Source organism: Engraulis encrasicolus, chromosome 21 (genome assembly GCF_034702125.1).
Source record: "Engraulis encrasicolus isolate BLACKSEA-1 chromosome 21, IST_EnEncr_1.0, whole genome shotgun sequence".
In the NCBI taxonomy this organism is placed as follows: domain Eukaryota; kingdom Metazoa; phylum Chordata; class Actinopteri; order Clupeiformes; family Engraulidae; genus Engraulis; species Engraulis encrasicolus.
Window position 1 is genome coordinate 16,645,354 of NC_085877.1, and position 25,000 is coordinate 16,670,353.

General features: G+C 41.6%; 1 protein-coding gene across 1 annotated transcript in view; it reads right to left on the bottom strand.

Annotated features, from left to right (window-relative positions):
- LOC134438082 (uncharacterized) overlaps positions 1-10,302 on the bottom strand; it is a 37,734-nt gene extending 27,432 nt beyond the window's left edge. Inside the window, exons 1-4 of the mRNA XM_063187669.1 lie at positions 10,201-10,302; positions 9,925-10,083; positions 8,367-8,462; positions 7,259-7,537 (exon numbers count right to left, since the gene is read on the bottom strand). Of these exons, the coding sequence (XP_063043739.1) occupies positions 7,259-7,537; positions 8,367-8,462; positions 9,925-10,083; positions 10,201-10,302 (636 nt within the window). The remainder of the gene's footprint in view (positions 1-7,258; positions 7,538-8,366; positions 8,463-9,924; positions 10,084-10,200) is intronic.
- Positions 10,303-25,000: the final 14,698 nt, after the last annotated feature.

Below are 25,000 nucleotides of genomic sequence, written 5' to 3' on the forward strand. Positions count from 1 at the left end.
GAGTCTGGCCATGTTCAAAATTGTGCATGGCCAAATGAAGAGAGGGCCATGCAAAAATGCCAAAGGCTTTTTATTTGCACCAATTCCAGTCCTGGGTTTGAGACTGTGTGGGTCTGTCTGCAACTCACATGGCTCTTCAGGTGGTCAGGTGTTTTCCAATGCTGAGGCAGCAGGTTTGGAATCTCTGTGTGGCTTTGCTTTTTTGGAGGTAGCAGGTTTGGAGAGTGTGTTGTTCTGTATTGCTATGCTAGGAGGTACTAGGGTTCAGAGTGTGTGGGCCTGCATTGCTGTGCTGTTTGAAGACATACTAGGGTTCAGAGTGTGTGGGCCTGCATTGCTGTGCTGTTTGAAGACAGCAGGTTTGGAGACTGTGTGCAAGGACGATTGTGATTCCATGGGCCCCTGGGCCAGACAACAAGAAAGGCCCCCCTCAATGGGTGTTGCTTACAAAGCAATTCAGGGTTTTAGGGCAGGTGTGAGTCGATGTTGGTTTGGGGGGTTTTCCACTAAGATCATTTTGAAAATGCAGTTGTTAAGATTGTCATTCTAATGCAATATGAGAATGCAAATATAGAGGGTAGAGCTTCAGGGCCCCCTTGAATCTTGGGCCCCTGGGCCTGAGCCCAGTGGCAGTAGTCTGTCCCTGACTACGTGGGCGTGCATTGCTGTGCTGTTTGGAGGTAGCAGGTTCGGAGAGTGTGTGGGTCTGTTTTAATAGAGAGCCAGGCCAATGCATCTGGGCCAGTGTGTTTTTACAAGGGCTGTGAGAAATTACCCTCGCAATTCATCTCAGAGCTGGCCTTTCATCCCGCTTGCGCAAACATTCGCCGATGTGATTATTCTAATGCCACAGATCGTAATTAATGATAAAAACAATTCATTCCAAGCACTTTTGGAAAATATTATGTTTTGCCCTTAGCTGAATTACTAGAAGGGGGCATACATAACTCCCTAAACTGTTGCTGGTGCCTCTGGAACGCTTCCAAGAGTTTCATCTTGCAGTTTGTCTGATTTTTCTTGGAAATTGATCGGGTTACTTACCCGAAAATGTTTTGATACTACTCTACATGATTCACTTGTTTTTGTGTTGCATTCCATTGTTGAAAGTTGAAAAAAACTGAACTTGTTTATTGCAACGTGTTAATCAAGTCTCCAATAAAAACAAAAATATTTTCAGTTCACTTTAAGTTAAAACATTTGCTTTTTTACTCAGACTAGACGGAGAATCAAGTGATGGCGTGTGTCATTCATTAAGTATTTGTGTTGTTTATGTCATTGTAATCATTTATGTCATTCACGTGTTGACTGATTGTGATGTCCTAAAGAGAAAAAATGCTGCATCCTTTACATTTGATAATTTGGCTAACATGCATGCAATATTCTGTAGATGGTAAATATACTCAACACCTTAGTTACAGTGTCCACCTAAGTACACAATGTTGCTTATTGTAACATTATACCATAGACTGTATGATATGTAAACAAAACATACATGATGTCAAACACAGCTGGATGAACCATTCTAGCCATTTTAGTGCACCTGTGCAGCCTTTACAGTCTACCTGCTTACTCCCTGCCAGAACAAAAAAAGTCTTCATCACTTTTATCAGAAGGTTACACAAACCTGATGTATCAAAGAAAGTGAAATGTATAGAAGTATTACCAAATCCGTATAGTTTGTATACTGTACTGTTGAGGGCATACCCTAATAATAACCTATGAATCAAGCTGTGGGTTTTAAGATAACATTCTCAGGTATCTCATAGGAAAATACCTTCCCTGTACTCAGTCCAGTAATTATGCACAACCATGCCAGAATTCCACAGGTTTTTTTTTCCACAAACGAAAAGTCTGAGAACTGAAATGGACTTTTACAGTAACTTGTGGCTGTATCAGGCTACATATCAAATGAAGACAACATTTGTCAGGTTCTAATAACAATTATTGTAGGGCCTAGTCATGGCAAGGTTATATTACATTGACATTCTTTTTAACCGTATTATCCAAAGATTATACAGTGTGTGTGTGTGTGTGGGCGTGCGTGCTTGCGTGCATGCGTGTGTCAAATCATCCTTCCTCGTGTCCATCTCACTCTTTCCTCTGTTGAACCACAGAAACCACCACTGAGCTGTCAGCTGCAGTGTGTGTATGTGTGTGTGTTTGTGTGTGTGTGTGTGTGTGCGTGCGTGCATGCGTGCGTCTGTGCGTCTGTGCGTGCATGCATGCGCGTGTGTGTGTAAAACCACCAATGAACTGTCAGCTCTGGCGGCCAATTCGTCTCGTCCATAACACATCAAGCCGCAAGATTTATATATTTTATTTATATTTTATCTACATAATTATTAATTTATATTAATTATGTTTAACAACCTTGATAAATGAATGTACAGGTAACACAGCAAAATTCCTAAATATATATATGTATATAAAAAAATAAGATAGCATGAAAAACTTGACAAACATAGTGTGTCATCCAAGGCCACACTTCAATCAGAAATGAATTACAGTGGGTGCGTTATTAGCCAGGAGAGGAAAAATAAAATAGTGACTGGGAGACGAGTGGGCGATGACCACCTCTATTAGCAGGGAGTTAAAAGTTAGGTGAGGGGGTGGAGAGGGATGAGGTTTGCTATGAGGAGGAGAAGAGGAGGAAGGTGAGGTGGAGAGAAGAAGAGGAGAAGAAAAGGACGGAGGTAGAGCGAGAGAAGTGTAAATGGAGGAGAGGAGGAGAAGAGAGGAGGAGGAGGAGTGGGCCAGGGGTAATAGAGCAGATTTGTGAAAGTGGAAACAGGGAGAGACGGTAGAGGAGGAGGAGGAGGAGGAGAGGATAAAATAGGGAGATGCGTTTGTGTAGGTGGAGAGAGAGAAGTGGGAGAGGATGATAATAGAGCATGATGAGTTTCTGGAAGTGGGGATAGAGAGAGAGAGAGAGAGAGAGAGAGAGAGAGAGAGAGAGAGAGAGAGAGAGAGAGAGAGAGAGAGAGAGGAGAGAGAGGAGAGAGAGGAAAGCAGAGGAAAGGGGATAAGTAAGAGGAGAGAAGAAAAGGAGAAAGGAAGAGAGAGAGCCGGAGCGAGAGAGAGAGAGAGGAGAGGAGAGGAGAGGAGGAGGATGATGAGGAGTGGGCTGGGGATAAAAGAACAGTCAGCCATTGGAACGGCGGCTGAATGTGTGCGAGAGGGACACCCAATTATGGGGAACAAAGTGACATATTATTGGGCAAAGTCGATTAAAGCTAAGGATGACTCTGTGGGTGCATGTGTGTGCACGTGTGTGTGCACGTGTGTGTGCGTGTGTGTGTGTGTGTGTGTGTGTGTGTGTGTGTGTGTGTGTGTGTGTGTGTGTGTGTGTGTGTATGTGTGTGTTTCAGAGAGAAGGTGAGAGAAATATAGAGTTTGAATGAATGACACACACAGCTGTAGCATCAGTGTGGATTAGGTGGCAGAGAGAGAGAGAATGTATTTGTAAGGGACATTTGTGTGTGTGTGTGTGTGTGTGTGTGTGTGTGTGTGTGTGTGTGTGTGTGTGTGTGTGTGTGTGTGTGTGTGTGTGTGTGTGTGTGTGCGTGTGTGCGTGCATGCGTGTGTGTGTGTTTGCGTGAGAGACAGAGTGTGTTTGTGCGTGCATGCATGCCTTTCTCCATGTGAGTGTGCGTGAGTTTACTATGTGTAAAATATGGTTCTACAGAATTAGTAAGCAATTAGCATGCAGACTATATTCCACTAAATCACCAAATCTGGAGTTTTTCTGTGTGCGCGTGTGTGTGTGTGTGTGTGTGTGTGTGTGTGTGTGTGTGTGTACCTGTGGGCATGCTTGTGTGCGTGAATGCATGCGCGTGTGTGTGCATATATCTGCGCAGTTGGAAGAGACTGAAAATAAACTGTTGCAGCAGGCTTCACTGAACACATAATCCATCCTCACCCCCTTCACAAGCAACCTGTGTAGTATGTGCATGTGTCTCTGTGAGTGTGTATGTGTGTGTGTGTGTGTGTGTGTGTGTGTGTGTGTGTGTGTGTGTGTGTGTGTGTGTGTGTGTGTGTGTGTGTGTGTGTGTGTGTGTGTGTGCGTGCGTGCGTGCGTGCGTGTGTGTGTGTGTGTGTGTGTGCTTTCTGTCCTTCTGTTTGTTCGTGACACAGAGAGAAAAACTTGGCTGAAAAAAGAGGGAGGGCCTAGTAATTAAACCAAGTTGAAATGGCCGCCATTATTTTGCGATGTTGCTATAGTTACGGCAGAGCCAATTGCAGACAAACACAGCGCTGAATTCTCACCAAGGAATGTGGCTGTCAGGGTTCCCGCAGATCTCCCTCTCTCTCTCTCTCTCTCTCTCTCTCTCTCTCTCTGTCTGTCTGTCTGTCTGTCTGTCTGTCTGTCTCTCTCTCTCTCTCTCTCTGTCTGTCTGTCTGTCTGTCTGTCTCTCTCTCTCTCTCTCACACACTCTCTCTGTCTGTCTGTCCCTCTCTCTCTCACACACACACTCTCACTGTCTGTCTGTCTCTCTCTCTCTCTTTCTTTAGTATCCCCCTGTCTCTCACTCTTTCATTCTCTCTCGGTCTCATATTCTCTGTTTTTCCTCTCTCAATCTGTCTAGGGTTCATGGACTATCTCTGTCTCTCTGTTCTCACATATTCCCTTGACTATTTTATTGCCTCTTCTATCTCTCCTTTCTTTCTCTATCCTCTCTTCATCTTCTACCCTTCCGTCTCTCTCCTCATTTTGTTTAGCTCTGCCATACTCCTTCATTTCTGTTTCTCTCACCCTTTCTTCTCTTTTCTCTCCTCTTTCTTTCAGATATGTATGGTGAAAATGAAATGAAACTCTCTCCGGGTGCCTATTGGCGACAGTGAAATCAGTACGTAATATCACATACTAGATTTGCACTTACTCCTAAAATTATACTGTGATTGTACCGTGTACACCTCTGCTCTCTCTTCCCTTTCCTCTACCTCAATTCCGGAGCTGTGAGGGCTGGATGAGCCACTAGCCCCACCTTGCCACCTGTAAGACTCCAGTCAAGTCATAAACCTAATGAATATACGTAGGTCTATACTGCATGTGACTGTGTGCAAGTGTGTTTGTCGTCTTGGCTCATCTCAGCTCATCTTGTATCTCCTCTCCTCTCTACTTGTCTCGTGTCCACCCCACTCCTCTCCTCTCCTCTGCTACCATACTTCCCTCTCCTCTTCCCCATTCCCCTCCTTCTCCCTTTCTTCCCCTCTCTTCTCCTCTCCTCTTCTCTCCTCTCCTCTCCTCTCCTGTCCTCTCCTCTCCTCTCCCTGCCTCTCTCCTGTCCTCTCGCTGCCCTTCACCGTCACTGTTTCGACTTGACACATGTGAGTTGTCTGGCCTTGGAGTGCGGAGTGTTGTGAATAGCAATGCCCCCTCACTGGCTAGAAGATGGTTGAGTGACAGCAAGCCGGCATGCCACTGGCCAATAGGAGGAGAGAGGAGTGGGGTGGAGAGGAGGGACATGGGGAGAGGTGGCGTGAAGAGGAAGAGATGAAGTGAATGAAGGAGGTGGATAGTTTGTGATAGAGAGAGAGAGGGGGGGGGGGGGCTGACACACTGTAAAAAAAAAATAGTTGAGATTATTTAAAAAAACAGGGCAACCTTCTGCATTTAGAATTGTATGATTTGCCAACAATAGTTCCATGATAATCTCAATTATGATAACACTGTAAGGTTTATTAAGAATTCTTAATTCAGTCCATTTTCAATTCCTCATTTTACCAACACATATTAGTCATTTTGATGAACAGTCGGCATGTTTTGCCAACGATGTTTCCATGATAATCTCAACTATGATAATACTGTAATGTTTATTAAGAATTCTTAATTGAGTCAATTTTAAATTCCCCTTTCTACCAACACAGATTAGTCTTTTTGCTGAACAGTCGGCATGTTTTGCCAACGATGTTCCCATGATAATCTCAACTATGATAATACTATAATGTTAATTAAGAATTCTTAATTGAGTCAATTTTAAATTCCTCTTTCTACCAACACAGATTAGTCTTTTTGCTCAACACTGACATTTACATTGTTCTACACAAAAACAAAATTTCAATAATGTACAAGCAACTTCACACTTTGATTTTTTTTATTTCAACAAGTGCTTTTGAACAAAATCACAAGTATTCATACATTTTAAGAGCATGACTCCTGAGTTATACCCATTTTTGTCTTTAGCATGAGGCTACATGGGGTTTAATGTCTAAATCAAAATATGGCCCTTCAGTAGTTAAATTTGGCTTCACAGGCCAAGCTGCCATAACAATTGCATACCGTTTGACAAATATATACAATATAAACAAATATATACCGTTTGACACTACACAGCCGAAATACACATTGGCTGATTCAGAACATGGGCCTGCACAACTTAAATACCAATAAGTTCTAAATGTCAGGAAAGTTAAAAACAAAAGCAAAATGAAAAGCAATACTGCTACACTGACCTACAAAGGCAAAGTGCCGTAATCGCATCAACATTCAAACTGAGAAAAAAAAATGCCTTCAAAGCCTTGATTACTGTAGGTTGAAAGTTGTAGAACTGCAAATTTGACATGGCAAGACCTAAGAACGGGACTAATTTGGACTGCAAGACTCTGTTGCAACATAAAATAGGGTTCATCACACCTCTAAGTTTTAACTCAATTTTGACAAAATATCTAGTTACTGCACTCTGCCTTCGTAGGGCAGTGTAGCCTATATGAGGTAAAACTGCTTGAAATAAAAAGTTCCTTTAGGTCAAAATAAAAATCTTACATTTTCGCTAACAGCCATCCACTTATAGTGAGAACATGGGTCAGTATGCATTGCAAAATACAACCTCATTCTAAGTGCAAATCAAAGGGGGACCGTGTCTATGTTCCCACATCACTAAGACTAAAACATTAACATTTTAGGCCCATTGGTCCCACTGCATATTTTGAATAATTTCTTTAAATTAAAAGTGGGAATATGGCGCAGCAAGAAAAAGCTGTGGGACCAATGCTGACCCCCCCACACCCCCCCCCCCCCCCCCCCCACCCCCCCACACACAAATCAAGGGATCTTGACGTAACCAAGACACATTTCAAAACACAGCCTCATCTTCAGTCTTCCAGTGCAAGTTTGATTGAATGTCATCCACATTTTTCAGAAACATAGCCAACACTGAGAACATGGGCCATCAGTGGAACCTGATGTAACCAACACGCATTTCAAAATGCAGCCTCGTCATCAGTCTTGCAGTGCCAGTTTGTTTTTCAGACATCGTACACGCTGTGTGCATTTGGGACCAACCTCCATGAACACATTCTGCAAAGTATCAAAGGTATACTTCAGAGCCTTTGGGTAGGAGATATTCAGGGCATAAAGGAAGCCAAAAAGGTATGCCAGAGCAGTTGGAGTATCTGGGATATCTTGCAAAACGACTCTCTCTTCGAGGATGACGGCAATGTTTTGCACTCGTGCAGATGTCCCTGGACCACAGTCTTCGCGAACGTAAAGAATGCCCATAGCCACGCCCTGGAGAGCCACATCATCTGCATCGGTCTCCTGTAGAAAACAAAAGCACAAAAAAGGATGTTTACACTCACATTGAGTGCTCTGCCCCCTCCTGTACCATCTACTCAGGACAAAACTCATGGGTACGCGTCCACACTACACAACACTATAACTAGTGCTATACACTGTTCCACAAAAATTAAAGTTGCAATGCAACTCCCCATCAATCATACCAGAAAGGAGGAACTCATGGTGAATTCATTTTGCCTGCAGAATTGTAAATTCAACAACCAATGAGCAGCAAACTACACCCCAGAAATAGTTTTGTCTCTTCTGCAGGTGGCATCCACAGACCATTCCAATCCCCACCACAAATCCTATCCATCTGTTTTTTTTGGTCATGTATATTCATATCGCCGTTTTGCATTGAATTTCTATGCATTTACCCCCCCCCCCAAAAGCTGCTCAATGAAACTGAGACATTTGTTTAATTCACCTGAGGGCAAAAGTTCAAAGACGCTCTTACATTCATTACCTCATCTCATGCTAATACTCCATTTTTATTCTCAGTTGCAGGGTGCGATTTGTTGGAAAAACCAGAAGAGGGGATATGTCAGATTTTAAGCAATATCAATGGAATTACATTGAACTGTGTTTAAAATCATGTAGAAAAAGTGGCAATATCAAAACCAAAAGGGGGGACAATTTCTCCCCCATCCCCCCCTACAAATCGCACCCTGCTCTGTTGTATTCTATTAGGCTACTCTGTCCTAGATGCATGTCAGCTTACTTTCAGTCTGCGTGTGCATGGGTATAGTGCACACAGTATGAAACATAAAAAAGGCACAGTAGTCCCTGTTTGATGCTAATGACTACTTACAAGGCATTCTTTGAAAAGTTCCTTGGGGTCCTCACGGAGAAATAACGGGAGTCCTCGAAGAGCAGCATCTTTGCGGTGCCTGAGGATGTCAGAGGTCTATGCACAAAAAAACAAACAAACAAAAAATTGGTCATAATAGTTGAGAGTTCAAACACTTTCTAAAAGTAAAAATCTTTTAGTCATTCAGTCTTTCTACTCCCATATTAATTTAAGACTTTCCCCAGCACTATTCCATAATCAATAGGACACCAAAAACAATAAAATTCAAGTGATTCATGATCAAGTTGGCAACAATGTGAATTTTGCTCTCTGTCGTGCAAATATAACAGTCAATGGATAAAAATTAGAGGTAATAACCAAATAATTCCCCAAAAATAGTTATTCCCCTGTGGTATCCACAGAACATCTTTTTGGCCATGTGCATCCTGAGAGAGTTTCATATCCCTGATGGCATCATGAGGCAGTGGATAACCCACTAAATTTGCTCAGCTAATGGCACTCATCCAAGATGGCTCTAAAGGAACAGTCCACCATTCTTTTCACACATTTGCAGTATTTCCAACCATTATTCATGAATGTGCATATCATTTTGTCTGTGTTTGCATTGCCTAGTTGAAGAGTATAGCCAAATTAAGCGCCACAATACAAATCTATGGGAACAAACGAAACACTCCAATGTAGTTAAACTACTTTTAAATTAATTAAATAGCTTTTTTGCACTTTGGTGAATTTTACATTATGTCCTGTGATCACTTGTGTCTTGATGCAAATGTTCCCATTTACTTCCAGTGATTACGCTAAGCTATGCTAATAATTCTGATCAAATAACTCCAAGTACTGGAAACAATGACAAGAAAATTATAAGCACATTCATGAATAAAGCTTGGAAATACTGCAAATGTGTGAAAGTCAAAAATGGGTGGACTGTTCCTTTCATCTTTGCGGTACCCATCAGTAGTGTGCAGAGTATGGAGGACGTTGGAACATACAGTAGACTGTTTACAACCCAGCAACAAGATCTTCACAGGCAAAACACTGCCAGAGCGCTGCAAAACGGGTTTTCAGACCAATAACATCTATGTTTCTGCTCTAAAGAGGGCATGAGATCCGGGAAGTAATTTGCTTATATCACAGGTAATGTTGCCTACAACATTTGTGAAGAGCACAGGGTGCCAATGATGGATTTTGATGTTCAACAGCACATGATGTGCCATCTTGGATGAGCAGCACTACCTGAGCAAATTCAGGGAGTGATCGCCTCTAGTTCAAATCATCTGCCAGAAGGAAAAATGGTCTGTGGCCACCATAACAGAAAGTTATAGTAGTTTTTTTAGTACCTCTAATTTCTACCCATTTGTTACATTTGCAAGGACCATTTCACAATTGTTTCTTTCTAGCTGGACAGGCTGACATGGGTGTTGCATTGCTTTGCTTTGCTTTTCCTTTTGTTTTTGAAGCAGTGCAACATATGTGTTTTGTTTATAACATAATCAGTTAAAAAAGCCTGGCCTGCTTTGAGCAGTCTTCCAAAAAGCTAAGAATTTCAACCACAACATACCTCATCATCAAGCTTTGCCATGATATCATCCATAGCCTTTCCAAAGGCTGCTTTTCGGGCACGGTACAGACGAAGTAGTTTGGGAGTGTAATTGTCCACTGCAGCTCTGAAGGTCCTCAATAGCATCTTGTTTGTGATGCGAAAAAACTCAGCATCAATCTGTCAAATACACAATTCAACATAGACAAAAAGGAGCAGGTCAAACAATGTAATGGTTCTCAGCATACGGAAACGTAATCAGATGTCTACAGCAGTATCAAAATTGTAAATTCTTACCTGCTCCTTGAAAAATAAAGCAGGCCATCTGTCTTGCACTTCAATCACCATCGGCTGGTCATCAACAATCTCCCTTCTCCTCAGCGAAAAGGTCATCTCCATCGTGTCTCTTACGAATTTCTCATCTATTTTGGCTGTCTTTGATGCGTCCACCAAGAGCTTTCTTTGCTGTTCAAGTGAGGAATCATCCTGCTGATTTGGATGTTCAGGAAAATGGTTGATCTCCCCACGCTTGGCTTTCTTCAATGTGTATGGTTCAGTCTCTCCATCAGTCTTCCTTTTGCTGTTGAGGGAAACGTCACTGCAACCTGCCAGTCGCAGTTTTGCTCTGAAGTTGTTGAACTTGTTCCGGATACTGCCAAGCCAGCCATCATAACCGTTGCCATCAACATCTCTGAGGCATGGGTATTTGGTGATCAAAGCAACTGCAATGGATTCAACTTCGTGAGGCTGAGGGTACGCTTTTATATCAAAAGCAGCATGGGCAATTTTGTCAAGAATGTCTGTCTTAATGTCTCTTGTAACATCAATGCTTTTCTTCGTCTTCTCAAATGCCTCATTGCCTTTTCTTAACTTCAGCTCAACATCAAGAGACAGAGCAGGGATAGGGAATGGAGAGGGCCACTCTGACGCACTGCGCAAATTTCTTGTGGAGGTGGGCGATGGGCTGGGTGAAGTTGCAGGTGAGGCTCCTTTGGAGGAGCTTAGGCTTGCAGTGTCGAGTGACGAGATGGATCCAAGGGACTGTGATAGATCCAAGGGATCTTCATAAGCTGAATGCCCTTTCCACTGTATGTGTAGAACTGCACGTTCAGGTGGAAGTTCTGATATCTCTGACAAATTGCAACGGGCATTTTGGAATTCAGGGTCCTCAAATTGCAATTGGAAATCCCCCTGAAGTTGTAGTTTTTCTTTAAGGAAATCCACAAGCGCATCCACAGACTCTGGCAATTCTGGAATTTGGACGCGTCTTGCTTCATCAGCAGATACTACAACTCTTAGCAATAGTACCTATGAAACAGGAAACATTCAGGTTAAGGAAAATACACTGATCGAAAAATAAGGACAAACACAATGCAACTCCCAAGTCAGTCATATGTCAGAAATAACAGCCTGTGCAGTAACAAAGCAACTATATGTTAAATATGACCAAAATTAGGCAAATGGATTCACAAACAATTGACAGAAAGTACTGGCAATTACTCAAATACATCCAAACATGTTATTTGCCAGGTGGAGTCTCAGATCATCCGTTTTTTTTTTCAGAGATTTGTCACGTGCATTTTTGACCGCTTTTGTAACCATGAGGCAGTGTCTGACACCCTTGAATTTGCTCAGGTAGTGCAACTCATCTAATGAGTGGCAGTCACCGAGACACAGTCTCATCATACCTTCAGGTGTCAAAATGCAAATGATGGAAAAACTCAGGGGAAAACTGTAAGGAAAATTGTAAGCAAAATCGATTCACAAAGCATATTACTTCTTGACTGGACAGGCTGGTACTGTATCACAGAAGTATGATTGACTGGGAGTTGCTTAAGGTGTTCCTTCTATTTATGAAGCTGTGCAATACAGTACACAATAGAAACACATTTATAGGATTGGAATTTACGAGACTAGTTTGGGAATAATGCACTACTCACCATGATCCGTCTAACAATGCGTCCTCAACGTCACCCAGAGCCTTCCCCCAACAAGGTAAGCTGCCAAAGGATAGTAATGATTCAATTGATTGACATCAACAACCATGATTTCACCATAGACACTGTCCTCTACTTGAAAAGACCTGTAATGTTCAAAGTACCAGGCAACAAGCTTCTTTGACAAGAATAATACTTTGCCACCATGGACAATGATGCTCAAAATTTTGAAAAACTCTGGTTGCCCATTGCAATGGCCAGCTGTTACAATCATGCCTTGACAGTATTCTGTTCCAAACAGTTCCAGTTTACGAGTAATAGAAATCGTGTCAACATGTGGCAATTTTCTTAACACCGCAGATCTCTGTGCACTGTCCAAAGTTCCCACCTGAACAGCTACAACTTTGTTGATGTACAAGTCAGACTTAAAGAGGCTTTCTCCAGCCAAATTGTATGCCATTAACTGCTGATGCTTTGCAGCCAAGGAGAGCAGTACATTCTTTGTGTTATGTATATCCCGAGCAACTGATTTAAAGACACTGTGCTTTGATTCGAACCTCATGGTCCAGAGTTCCACTAACGGACCATAACAGCGTATGAGGTGTGGATAATGCTCAATTATGTGATGTTTTGGTTTTAAGACAAAATCAGGAAACGTCGCTTTAAGTAGTAAGCGATGATCTGATAACTTAAATGCCAGATAACTTAAGGTTTCTTCTGTGAATTTGTCAGAAACAACTATTTGAACAATCTCTTTTAAGTCCATTAATATCTCCCATGATGGTTCACTCTCTGGGACGAGCCAACCAACCATGAGGGGAAGCAGCCGCAGCAGTGCCCAGTTTTCATGACCATTTCCCCCAATAGACTTCTTTGTAAGGGCTGATTTAGCGATGACCTTAGGCTTGTTGACTTTATCTGTGTATTTATAAGGGAATGATCTGATGCTGTGGTTAAGTCGGTCCAAAGTGAAGTATCCTTTAGAAATCAAGTCCGAAAGGCACAATGCTAATTCGAGCGGAACAATGCCTTCAAAAGCATCATGCAATATATCAGGGGGAAAACCCGTTACAGGATGAAAGCTAGACAAATGCTTGCTCAAAACACACTCACGTTTAACACCATTTACACTCTGAAGCCTTTCATTTCGCTTAAGCTCTTCCACAAACTCATTGTGCTGTTCAACAGTTCTCAAAACAAAATCCCCTGATTTAACAGTTGCTATTTCTCTATGACTCACTAAGCAAAAACGGCAGAACTTATCCACAATAAAGCTTTCCTGGAATCCCGCTAGACTATGTGCCCCGAGATTATCGGCACAGACGCAAAAGAGCTTCACATTAACAGTCGTCTTCAAGTTCTCCACAAAGACCCCATGTTGACCAACCAGCTTAAAATCTTTTATAAGGGGCTCTAAAAAAGGCTCATAACCAAACTTCCTGACATCAACACTCTTTCCTAAAGCTCCCAACTGAATGGACGTCAAACCTGACCTGAGCTTTGATGGTAAGTTAAGGATGACCCAGTACACTCCAACTACTTTGTGGATCTTTCGTGATGTCCCAAGCGGGTTGCACAGTTCAAATTCATCAATATAAAGGGCTATACTGATTTCTGTCTCTTCACCAAAGGAAACATTGCGCTGCCTAAAGTACTGTCCATCCTGGAAAGTCCTGTAAACACCAGGCAAATGCTCTTGACTCAGAACTAGCGCACTTGAATAATCAGGGCGTCTCAGCAAGTTTTCAAGCACCAAAGTCAATGGTACATATACAAATGTGTTTCTACTATCTTGAGTGTATCGATATTCCACTGGCTCAATCAAAGGAAAATGCTGTGCAAAATACAAGTTTCTTCTGTAGTCAGTAGATAGGCAGCCCTTTTCAGAAATTGCTGACAGTAATGGATTAGAAGCAAAAACAGAGTCAACTATCTCCTTAACTAGTGTGTTCTCTGATGAAAGGTTGTGTTTTGCAAGAACCTCTGAAACGGCTTGAAATGCATTGGATTTGGAGCAAATCAATACATCACGTAGTCCCTCAATTATTGTTTGAACTGCACTTCGTGAGACATGCAAGGAAGTTTGCATAGACAGTAAAAGACTTGCAAGTTTGTTCTCAACTGTTGTACCATCAAAATGTTCTACTGCATGTTCCTCCAACACATGACTCGATTCTTGTTGAATTGAAGTTGAAGCAGCACCATCGATACTTCCAGCTGCAGTTACAGCAAATGGCTGAATCACAGTTCTAAAGTCATTTACACTGTATTGCCTATGTTTTCTGCTTTTATGTGAACTGAATGTGTTGTAAGCATTCGTTTTAAACTCACAACCTAAAAAGGGACACTGAACGGTTTCCTGAATTTTAAGATGATTTCCCAGGTGTTTAAAAAAGTCCCTTTCAGAACATATTTCTTGAAAATCACAACATTCACATTTGAAGGTGAAATTGGACTGATCATGAACAAGTGCACCTTTGTGATGAGATCTTGAAAGGTGTGACTTTAAGGCTCCTCGAGTTTTAAACACACAAGGACAGCTGGAATGAACACAAGGCCAATGGTGGGGTCTCCTGTGGTGAAGCTCCTGGTGTCTGACAAGATCGTCCTGGTCTGAGGAGAAACCGCAGTACTTGCAGAACATGGGAGATTTGGTGCTCCTATCTGAAACATGTAACCAGAAAGAATATTTGAAATAAGTGGTGTGATAGGAACCACTAAGTATAACAACGTAATAGTGCATTACATTAAACATTAACTTACTTTTTGAAAGCTCATTCGATGTGCACAATTCAAATGCTAATAAATTAACAAAACCAATAGACAAACATGGGCAATAAGCTTACAGTGTTGGGTAAGTTACTTTTAAAAGACAGGTTACAACAGGTTAAAAAACAGGTCCAGGTTACAAAAACAGGTAAATACAGGTTACTTTATTTAGGTGCTTTCAATTGTAATTGAATTACTTTACTCTTTACTGAATCTTAAAATGTACGTTACTCTACTTTTCGCAGGAAAAGTTGGTTTCAACCAGTGAACTAGCACACCTCATAGACACTTTCCCATGGTTGTAGGCCTAAGCTATGCGAATACCCTTATATCTGTGCAAACTGTAGGACTACCTATACCTATGGTATCTCATGAGGTCTATTGCACTGTCATTCTCACATCTAAAATGCATTTCATGATTGGACTGTAAGCCTATTTATAACAGTGTAATAGTGCCCTTTAAGTGAGATTTTTAGTTGTTTATTTCCAGAATTCATGCTAACCATTCACTAATGTTAGCATTGCTAACATGCCTGCTAAGTGTCCTTAGTTCAATTTCAATGTCAACATCGATCAGATGCAGCTCGGCATATGGCAGACTTGAATTCAGCACACCCAAATTGACAGAAGACTATTTGCCAACTTTTGTCTCAAATACCTTTAAGGGCCAAAACATACCAAGGCGGAACGGAACGGTCGCAGGACGGACGCGGTCTTTCTGCTTAGTTTTGGCCGGCGTGCTTTTCTCTGCCTTGCACACTGACAGCGTCGGCGTGCGCGGCCAGTCCTGTTCAAAACCCTCCCCACAGCTAAAGCTAGCGTGCTACTTTGCCATTCATTTGAATGAGACACCGCCGGTTGCCGGCGTGAAAAATACGCTGGAGTTCTATTTTCCAAATGCAGCGCGGCGCGGAGCCGGCTCCCGCGCCGCTGACGCCCGACTACCGCCGGTTGGTGTGTAAGGACAGATAGGTTTCAATGTATTTTCACAGATGCCGGTAAAAAACGCGGCCGTTCCGCGATGCTTTACCGCCCTGGTGTGTAAGACCCCTAAATCGTTCAATAAGCTCTTTTTTCCAATTTTGGTACCAGTCTACTAGTATCATTAGTTTAAATTAAATGTCAACAGCAGCCATTGAACCAATTTAAAAATTATATTAGTAAGCAGCCCTCTTACAAAATGACTACCATATTTATTTTTGTGTGGTCAGGGCCTTCGTCCAAAACATCGGCCCTCAGAGAGTAGATTTCTTCCAAGAAAATGTTTTACACCAACCACTTAGTGGCAATGGCGGCCATCTCACAAATTTTCGGGTAGCCAATGTGTTTTTCCAAAACAGTGGCCCTCAGACAGTATTTTAGCCAAATGTTATGTTTTTATACCAAAGTAAATGTTTTTTTTACACAACCATTTAGTAGCGATGTCTGCCATCTTGAAAAACGACCACCATATTGAAATTTCGTGTGGAAAGTTTTTTTTTCTTTCTAAAAATGGACCCTTATAGTGTGCTTCAGCCAAATATCATGTTTTAATACTTAAGTGGTTTTTACACTAACCATTAGTAGAAGAGGTGGCCATCTTGAAAAATGGCTGTCATGATTTAATTTTTGGATGGCCAGCGCTTTTTCTGAGTAAGTGACCCTTAGAGAGCATCTGTACCAAATTTCATGCTTTTATACCAAAGTGAAGGATTCTACTAAAAAAGGCCCTTAATTTTCTTGTCTATATGGCAGATTTCAATTCAGCACACCCAAATTGTCAAAAGAACATCATAAGCCAACTTTTGTGTCAAAAAAGCATTAAACTCCTTCAATAAGTTTTTTCCTCAATTTGGTACCAGTCTAATAGTATCCTTAGTTTAAGTTCAATGTCAACAGCAGCCAGACACAGCTCAGCACATGGCAGATTTGAATTCAGCACACCCAAATTCACAAAAGAAGACTGCCGACTTTAGTCTCAAAAATGCCTTTAACTACTTAAATAAGCCCTTTTCCCAATTTTGGTAGGCCTACTAGTCTACTATGATAGGCTATGCAGGCTAGTCTGCATGGGTTACCACATCAGGACACAATATTATAACAAACTGAGCTTCCTTGGCGGAGGTATGCATCCCACATTTCTAGTTCCCAATTACTTAACTCACGCTGACTGTTGCAGCAGTGCTGATGAGGAGGCTACCCCAACAATGTTTGGCAGTGCATTTAACCAATTTGTCATGACGGCGTGTTAGTTAGTCCACTGAAACAATTGGTGGTGGAACTCAAAAGCATTCTATNTAGGCCTTGAGCCAGAAGCCAAAAATTGACCTCTCGCAATCGAACGGGTGGGCAAGTTCTAATCTGTTTTTTTGACTTCTTGGACATCTCAAGTTAACAGTTTGGCATGATAACCATTGCAAACAGGTAGCTTTTTGGTAGTTATCATGTGTTGAAATGGTGGACCAGTAAAATGGAAATGTGAAAAATCGGTATTGTGGTTCTTTGTTATTATGTAGTTTGCTGACCACACAGGTTGCTTAAATGACCTCAGGGATGCTTTCCCTTCTATCAGGACCCTACAGGAGTTGTTAGACCACACTAATAGGCTAATAGAATCACCTCAGCAATATGTCAATGACAAAATGTGATAAAATATGAAATCCGTTTTTGTTTTTATTAAGCTTATTATTATTACATTTCCCCCAACAGTAAAACAAAAACAAAAAACATAATGAACAAACACATACTAACATGTGATAACCATACTGTACATTAACATGGCATGATAACCATTGCAAACAGGTAGTTAGTGAATGATCATGCATTGAAATGGTGGACCAGTAAAACGGAAATGTGAAAACTGTATTGTTTTTTGTTATTATGCAGTTTGTTGACCACACAGGGTGCCTACATTTCCTCAGGGATGCTTTCCATTCAATCAAGACCCTAAAGAGGTTGTTAGACCATACCAATTGACCTAATAGAATCACCAAAGCAATATGTGATTGACAAAATGTGATAAAAACGACAACATATGAAATCATTTTTTTACTTAACTTTTCCTGCAACAGCAATAATAAATAAAGAGCATTATTTCAGTCCTCAGGATCTGACTCAGTCTAGTAAATATCTGTAAATATGTCACCATGATTATCCTCTTCATGCTGATATACACATGTTTGAAGTTTTCAGAGGGTTGTGCAGCATTTCCAGCTACTTCTCAGACATTGGCAATCCAGCAGTTTACATTGATGGCTGTACTTGCAAGACATCAGTTGTAACACTGCCTCAGGGGCTGAATATCCCCACATCCACTGTATAGTGAGATGGACATTTTCATCGTTGGCCCAGACATGGTCAAGTGGGCTTGGGATTTGTGGATGCTGCTGAAGACTTGCTTTCCAGATGCCAGACTGATAGTTGGCACACATAGTTTGCATGAGGAGGTAGTCCTCACACTACTACTACTACTACTACTACTACTAGTCCTCACATGGTGGAAATTGGCTTGATTCACACTCTCCATGCTGAGTGCAGAAAAGCTGGTAGCGGGCTGTATTTATGTTCTACGTATTTGTCGATGCTATGTAGAGTTGGCACCTAAATGCTTCACGAATAGGTCCATGGACAGTTCCCAGTCCCGTCCCAGCTCATGAAAAAACTGTTTGAAAGAGCTCTGAACTCATCGTGAGCTTTAAGGCTGAGCTTTCCACGACCTGCACATCCTTTTGTGTTTTTATGATTATTTTTGTATTTACTTTTCTATTGTGTATTTACTTTTCACCCTAGCCTCTTCCCCCTTACATTAGAAAATTAGTATTTCAAGTAAAGATACTGTATACCCTATCACATAACCTCATGGCTTGGTGGTACTCACACTGGGTACAAAGTAGTTCAAGAAAACCATCATGTGGTGTACTCTGACTGTCATGTGGTGTACCCCGGCCGCCTTTAACGCCATAACGCAGTCCCTCTATTATAACAGATATTGTCATTATTTGGTGTCATTATTGTCACCAAAATGGTAATAGAGCTTGGTAAGTCCCGCCCCTTAGTTCCGCATTTCACGGGACCTAAGCTGACCATCTAACAACATGGTAGAGAGTAATTATCTTCCGATTTCAGTCATTACATGCGCTGGGCAATGTTAGCAATGTTCTTATAATGTAGTTCAGCGTTTTCAGCCAAGAGTGAATTGGCCTGTCGCCAGGCCCATTTCCAGTAAGAGGCTATCAGGGGTGGAAAGAATACTAAAACATGTAATTAAGTAAAAGTAAAATTACATCTTTAAAAATCTACTTAAGTAAAAGTAAAAAAAAAAACTTAATAAAAATGTGATTTGAGTAAAAGTTACCTTCAGTTTGCTTTTATATCGCTTTCCTTCAATAGCACCCTTCGTGACCTCTAGCTATCTCTGCACAAGTCATCTTCCAATAACCTGGCGATCGTGACAACAAAATTCTGTGTGTGCTGGTGTGGCAAAGTTGCAGGGCTAGGGTCAGCCCATTCATACAACAGCCCATTACTCTGAACTTAAGGGTCAGGATTTCATTTCATTTCATAAATTCATGAATAATTTTGTTAATAAACAATAATTCTTGTATATATTTTAAAACAACTGTTTTCAGGCTGCGCTCCTCAGCTTGAGTCCTTGGTGTGTGCTCTACTATTCCCAGCCAGTTACTTGCAACTCTATTGTGTACCGTCTGTGGGCTGTCGGACTAATGGTATGGGGCCGGCGGGCCCTAGATAGTCATCCAATAGATTAGTCAAAAATATATAATTAAAGTTAAATGGTAAAAACACAAAATTTCCCTTCATGTCTGACAGATTTTCCCCTTTATTTCAATTTTGCCTACCTCAGAATTTACTCAGACCTCAAGGTAGATTCAAATGTAAGTAAAATACTTTGGCCAAACTGTAATTTGGGTAGAAGTAAAATCACCTATTTTAATAACTACTTTGGACTCATCAAAGTACTCAATTACAATAATTTGAGTAAATGTAATTAGTTACTTTCCATCCCTGGAGGCTATGGAACTTTTGTATGAGGTGGCGCCTTGTCAGTATACTGTACTTAAGTACTACTTATTACTACTTAAGTGTTTTTGGGAAACTCAGCCGAAGACAATATTATAAGAGTTACCAGCAGGGACAGCCAGATGAAGGTAGATAACTGAGCAGAAGGAGACAAATGCAAGCAGACTCATGCTGTCCACTGCATCTGTCAGGCACAGACACACAGCCAATGCCACACCAACACACATGCACATTATGTGTTTTCTCTGGGTTTCTGGTAATGTGTTGTCTGGCGGCAAACGCCAGACTATATCGTCTAGCAGTTCGAAAAGAACGTGCAAGGCAGCATGGGTACTCCCAGGCTAGGTAATGTGTGGAATGATCAAAATTTTAGAATAGCATAACATGTGAATCTAGAAACCATCACTTATTTTCACATAGTAAATGTACTTTCATTACCAGACACTGAAGCAGCAACTGTAAGGGAATGCAACTCATCATTTTTTTATTCTTAATAATGTAATCGTGAAACATGTAATCTGTTATTCCCCATTACTGGCCTGCTCTCTGGACTCGGAAGGCTTTGAAAGTGAGGTGATCCCTCACCCCTCCTGCTTTAAGTGCAGAGCGGGTCAGTCTGTTGATTTGGGACTTTATTTTTACTATTTCCAAACACAAGTGATTGCATCATTGGCATGCACAGATCTAGGAACGGACTTGGTGGTTCTAAAGCAACAGCCCCTTTGCCGTACTGGACGAAAAAAGGGCTTTTTTTAAGTTCCTTTTTTTTTCTTTTTTTGTCACAATGTGGTCCATATTGGCATGATCATCTATGGTAACGATTCTTGAGATCAAAAGCATGTGACAATTCACCTTGATCTAACATAGCATAATAGAAGGGTGGGGACTCTAACTTATGTCTCAAGGGCCGTTTACGGCCCCTGATGTAATTTTAATCTTATGCAGTTTCACATGGAATATGACATGTTTTGTAAAGAACTGTTAGAAATTTAATTTGCAATACAATTAAGTTATGTTTTCAGGGGACCTAGTGAAGGTGAGGTCTGTTGTGAAGGTGTCCACCTTCAATATAGGCCTAACTGCAGGGGGAAATCCTGGTTTGTGTTCATAGTACAGCCCTTTATAAAAATTGAAGTGGCCCTCGAATGAAAACGGCTCCCCACTCCTGCTCTGGCAAAGCAGCTGGAAGTTCCACATGCCCCCCGCCCCCACCTTGAGCACCTGCCCCCCAAAATGTCTTTGCATGCCACTGGATTGTATAGTGTAGTACACTCTCAACAACAGCATGGTAAAAAAAAGTGACTTTATCCTTAGTCTATGTAAAGAGTGCAGTCTCTGCTTCATCCAATAGGTCTTTGTCTACATATCAAATTTGGGTGTGTATGTAAAATAGCTCACATTTAAGTACATTACACTTTGTGTGGATAATGAAACACAACTTTCAAGAAAACTTGTAATACAAAACCCACCTGTATTGTAATGTAGATGATAAACTGGGAAAATTGTTGTATTTTTGTACCCAATCTACCAGTATTTTCTCGCTTGGGAAATAAACACAAATTTTTTAATGAAAAGTCAGTGAAAATGGGGGCCTGAACTAAATTAAGTGGGAAATCTGTGTAACGTGCCCTTTAAACTATCTAAGAATTTTGTAGAACAACTTTTCCTATAAATATATTTACCTCACAGTCATTTTTACTTTCAATTTATCAAGATATTAGCAAATTAGCCTAGGCGTTTTTAGTGTAAAATGGTTCAAATAAGAAATGCATGATAAATATGATAAAGCTACTGTTCTGCAAAGGTTATCATACCAATTCATAAACTATATATATATATATCAATATTAAAATACCAACAAGACTTTGCCCACCCTTTCGATTGCGATCGGCGGTCTGGCTCATGGACTAAGGGCCACGTTAAACAAATCACAGTCCCAGTTCAAGTAGTAGACTAATTCTAGACCTTGCATTGCATGCACAGCGACAAGGTAGCCTGCGTGCGCGCTCTCTCAAACACTCACACCGGAGAGCTCGAAAGGGGCTAGAAAAAAACAGCTCAGCTGAGAGCACTGCACATAATACTCACACGTTTTGTTTTATTAGCAAACCCGACGGCGATTTCACTGCTCAACTTTGGTAACAAGTAACGACTTTGCGCAGTAACTAACAACGTTGCTGATATTTGAATGCTTTGAGCCCTACGTCCCTACTGCCACAATAAATGAAATTCCAGTAAGCTAACCAAACATTGACACAGCCTTACAGGGGCGCGCGCTACTATATGCAAGCTGCACGGAAGCAGCGAGAACAAAAACACTGTCCGTGAGGTCACACGAACGACTTTGAGTCGTTTAATGTTTGCGTTACCAGTATAATTATATGGCTAGTGCCAGATAGACAGGCAGCGTGGCTCGGGACTAATGCACTCAACTTGTGAACATTGCACGGCGCATGATCATTGTGCACACTGAAATCAGATATATCGACAAAAGGACCATGTAGCTTACTGTACCGCAGATGCGCTGACAGTTTGCAAATGGGATTTGAAGCAGTCGATATGGTCCTAACGTCGCTCGAAAGTTAGCTAACGGAAATGCCATATGAGCTAGCCTAATTAGCAAACACAGGTCAAAACTAACACCTGGTCAATCGAAATATTAAATTCATAATAACGCACACAGACATTTCTTGAGTAGGACACAATGAGGAATACATGCTTAAAGCCGGTTAAACACATACCTTTTTAAAGTTTGGCCATCCTGCAGATCAAGTTGTGAACACTTCAGCCAGAGTGAGAAGCACGTTGTCCAGCCCTTCCGATTTTGAGAGGAGGAAACCCCGTGTGTAGGCCAGCAAGCGCATGCGCTGAATAAACACCTGTGCCAATTATGTATTTTCAATTCAGAATATTAACTATTGTATATTTACACATCACTGAGATGCAACCTATCAGTTTGATGTGGATTTTTCTGTTCTTTGATAATAATTCCTATTTCCTGTCCATTCAATTGTGAACATGTAATTGCTTGAACAAAGCGTAATTCTATTTTTTACGGTGCAGGTTAGATAGCAGAAAAGAAACGAAAGATAGGAAGAGAGAAAGAAAGCATCTTGATTTGTTTTTGTTTTCCTGCAGAAGTATTCCTGCAGAACAGGGAACCACAAATCCCCACGGCATCCTCCCTCCTTCTCTACCTTCCAACAACCCCCTTCTCTCTCTCTCTCTCTCTCTCTCTCTCTCTCTCTCTCTCTCTCTCTCTCTCTCTCTCTCTCTCTCTCTCTCTCTCTGTGTCTCTCTCTCTCTCTCTCTCTCTCTCTCTCTCTCTCTCTCTCTCTCTCTCTCTCTCTCTCACACACACACAGGCTTGCTCTCACTTTCCAATACATATAAACACACTCACACACACACACACACACACACACACACACACACACACACACACACACACACACACACACACACACACACACACACACACACACACACACACACACACACACACACACACACACACACTGCTGTATATATATCTATATCTATATCTATATCTATATCTATATCTATATCTCTATCTGTCCTTTCCTCACTCTGTGATATTTGTGTGTTTTATTTTCCTTATCGCCTTGCTGATGCTTCCTGTCAGGGCAATTACTCCTCAGAGAGAAATGACACACACACACACACACACACACACACACACACACACACACACACACACACACACACACACACACACACACACACACACACACACACACACACACACACACACACACACACACACACACACACACACACACACACAAATGTGCACGTACCTATGGACTCCTGCACACACACACCATAAAGTTGGTAACTTTATTTTAGTGTTACATCTATTAGCAGTAATACATAGGCCTACCTATACATTGGTAATGCCTGTATAAGTAACTTGTAGGGTAGGCCTATGTACTAAGCAAAATCAAACATTTGTTAGGCATGTATTCCAAAATGTCTTGTTCCTGCACAATTAGAGATTTACTTTTTATTTGGATGTATTTATTTTGGGATTCATTTATTACCAATATAACCTATATATAAGTAAAATATAAACATAAGGACCTTGTAGGCCTTGATTTTGCTTAGTAGGCTACATGCCTTACAAGATACTTATACAGGCATGAACATTTTACATGTTAATGCTAATAGAACACTAAAATAAAGTGTGTCCGGTTATTTACTTTTTGATAATGTGAAAAATTGGGATATTTGCGGTAAAATACCAAATCGGGAAGACAGCGGAAAATAGAGAGTTTCCCTTGCAAAGCTGGATGTCTGAAAGGTATGACACACACACTATTTAGGAAAGGGATGTCTACTGTCACTGTGCTGGTGCGCAAACTGTCCCTGCAGTGAGCTATAGTCATTAAAACGCGGCCACTGGTCATTCAGGTTCTCTGAAAGTATCATTTTTGTCAACCCATCTTACAGTAAGCTTACTCAACGCGTCATTCCCTCTTTCTCTTTCTCTTTCTCTTCTTTTGTATCTCTCTCTCTCTCTCTTTCTGTCACAGAGAATACTGTATACAAAGAGAGAGAGAGAGAGAGAGAGAGAGAGAGAGAGAGAGAGAGAGAGAGAGATACACATATGCCTATACAAGCACCCATATGCTCACACACACACACACACACACACACACACACACACACACACACACACACACACACACACACACACACACACACACACACACACACACACACACACACACACACACACACACACACACACACACACACGACACACACATTCGTTGGGGGGCAGGGTGGTAACTTGTCACAGTGTCTGTGGAAATCCCCTTTTCATGGTCCTCATCTGCAGCTCCCTGTCATAAGACACTCTTCATGGCCCCCCCTGTGTGTGTGTGTGTGTGTGTGTGTGTGTGTGTGTGTGTGTGTGTGTGTGTGTGTGTGTGTGTGTGTGTGTGTGTGTGTGTGTGTGTGTGTGTGTGTGAGTGTGAGAGAGAGAGAGAGAGAGAGAGAGAGAGAGAGAGAGAGAGAGAGAGAAAGAGAGAGAGAGAGAAAGTGTGTGTGTGTGCGTGCGTGCGTGCATGCGTGCGTGTTTGTGTGTGTTTGTGGGTGTGTGTGTGTGTGTGCCTGTGTGTGTGTTTGTTTTAGGTTCCTAACCCCCGTGTCCTATGGGCAGTTAAAAGGTGACCAAGGATGTGCCTGCTCTATTGTCTTGTAAGCCCCCAACACACACACACACACACACACACACACACATACGCACGCACGCACGCATGCAAGCACGCAAGCACACACACCCCTCCTCTAGAACCCCATTACTACCCACTTCAACTCCCCGAATCCCCACCTCCCCCAACAAA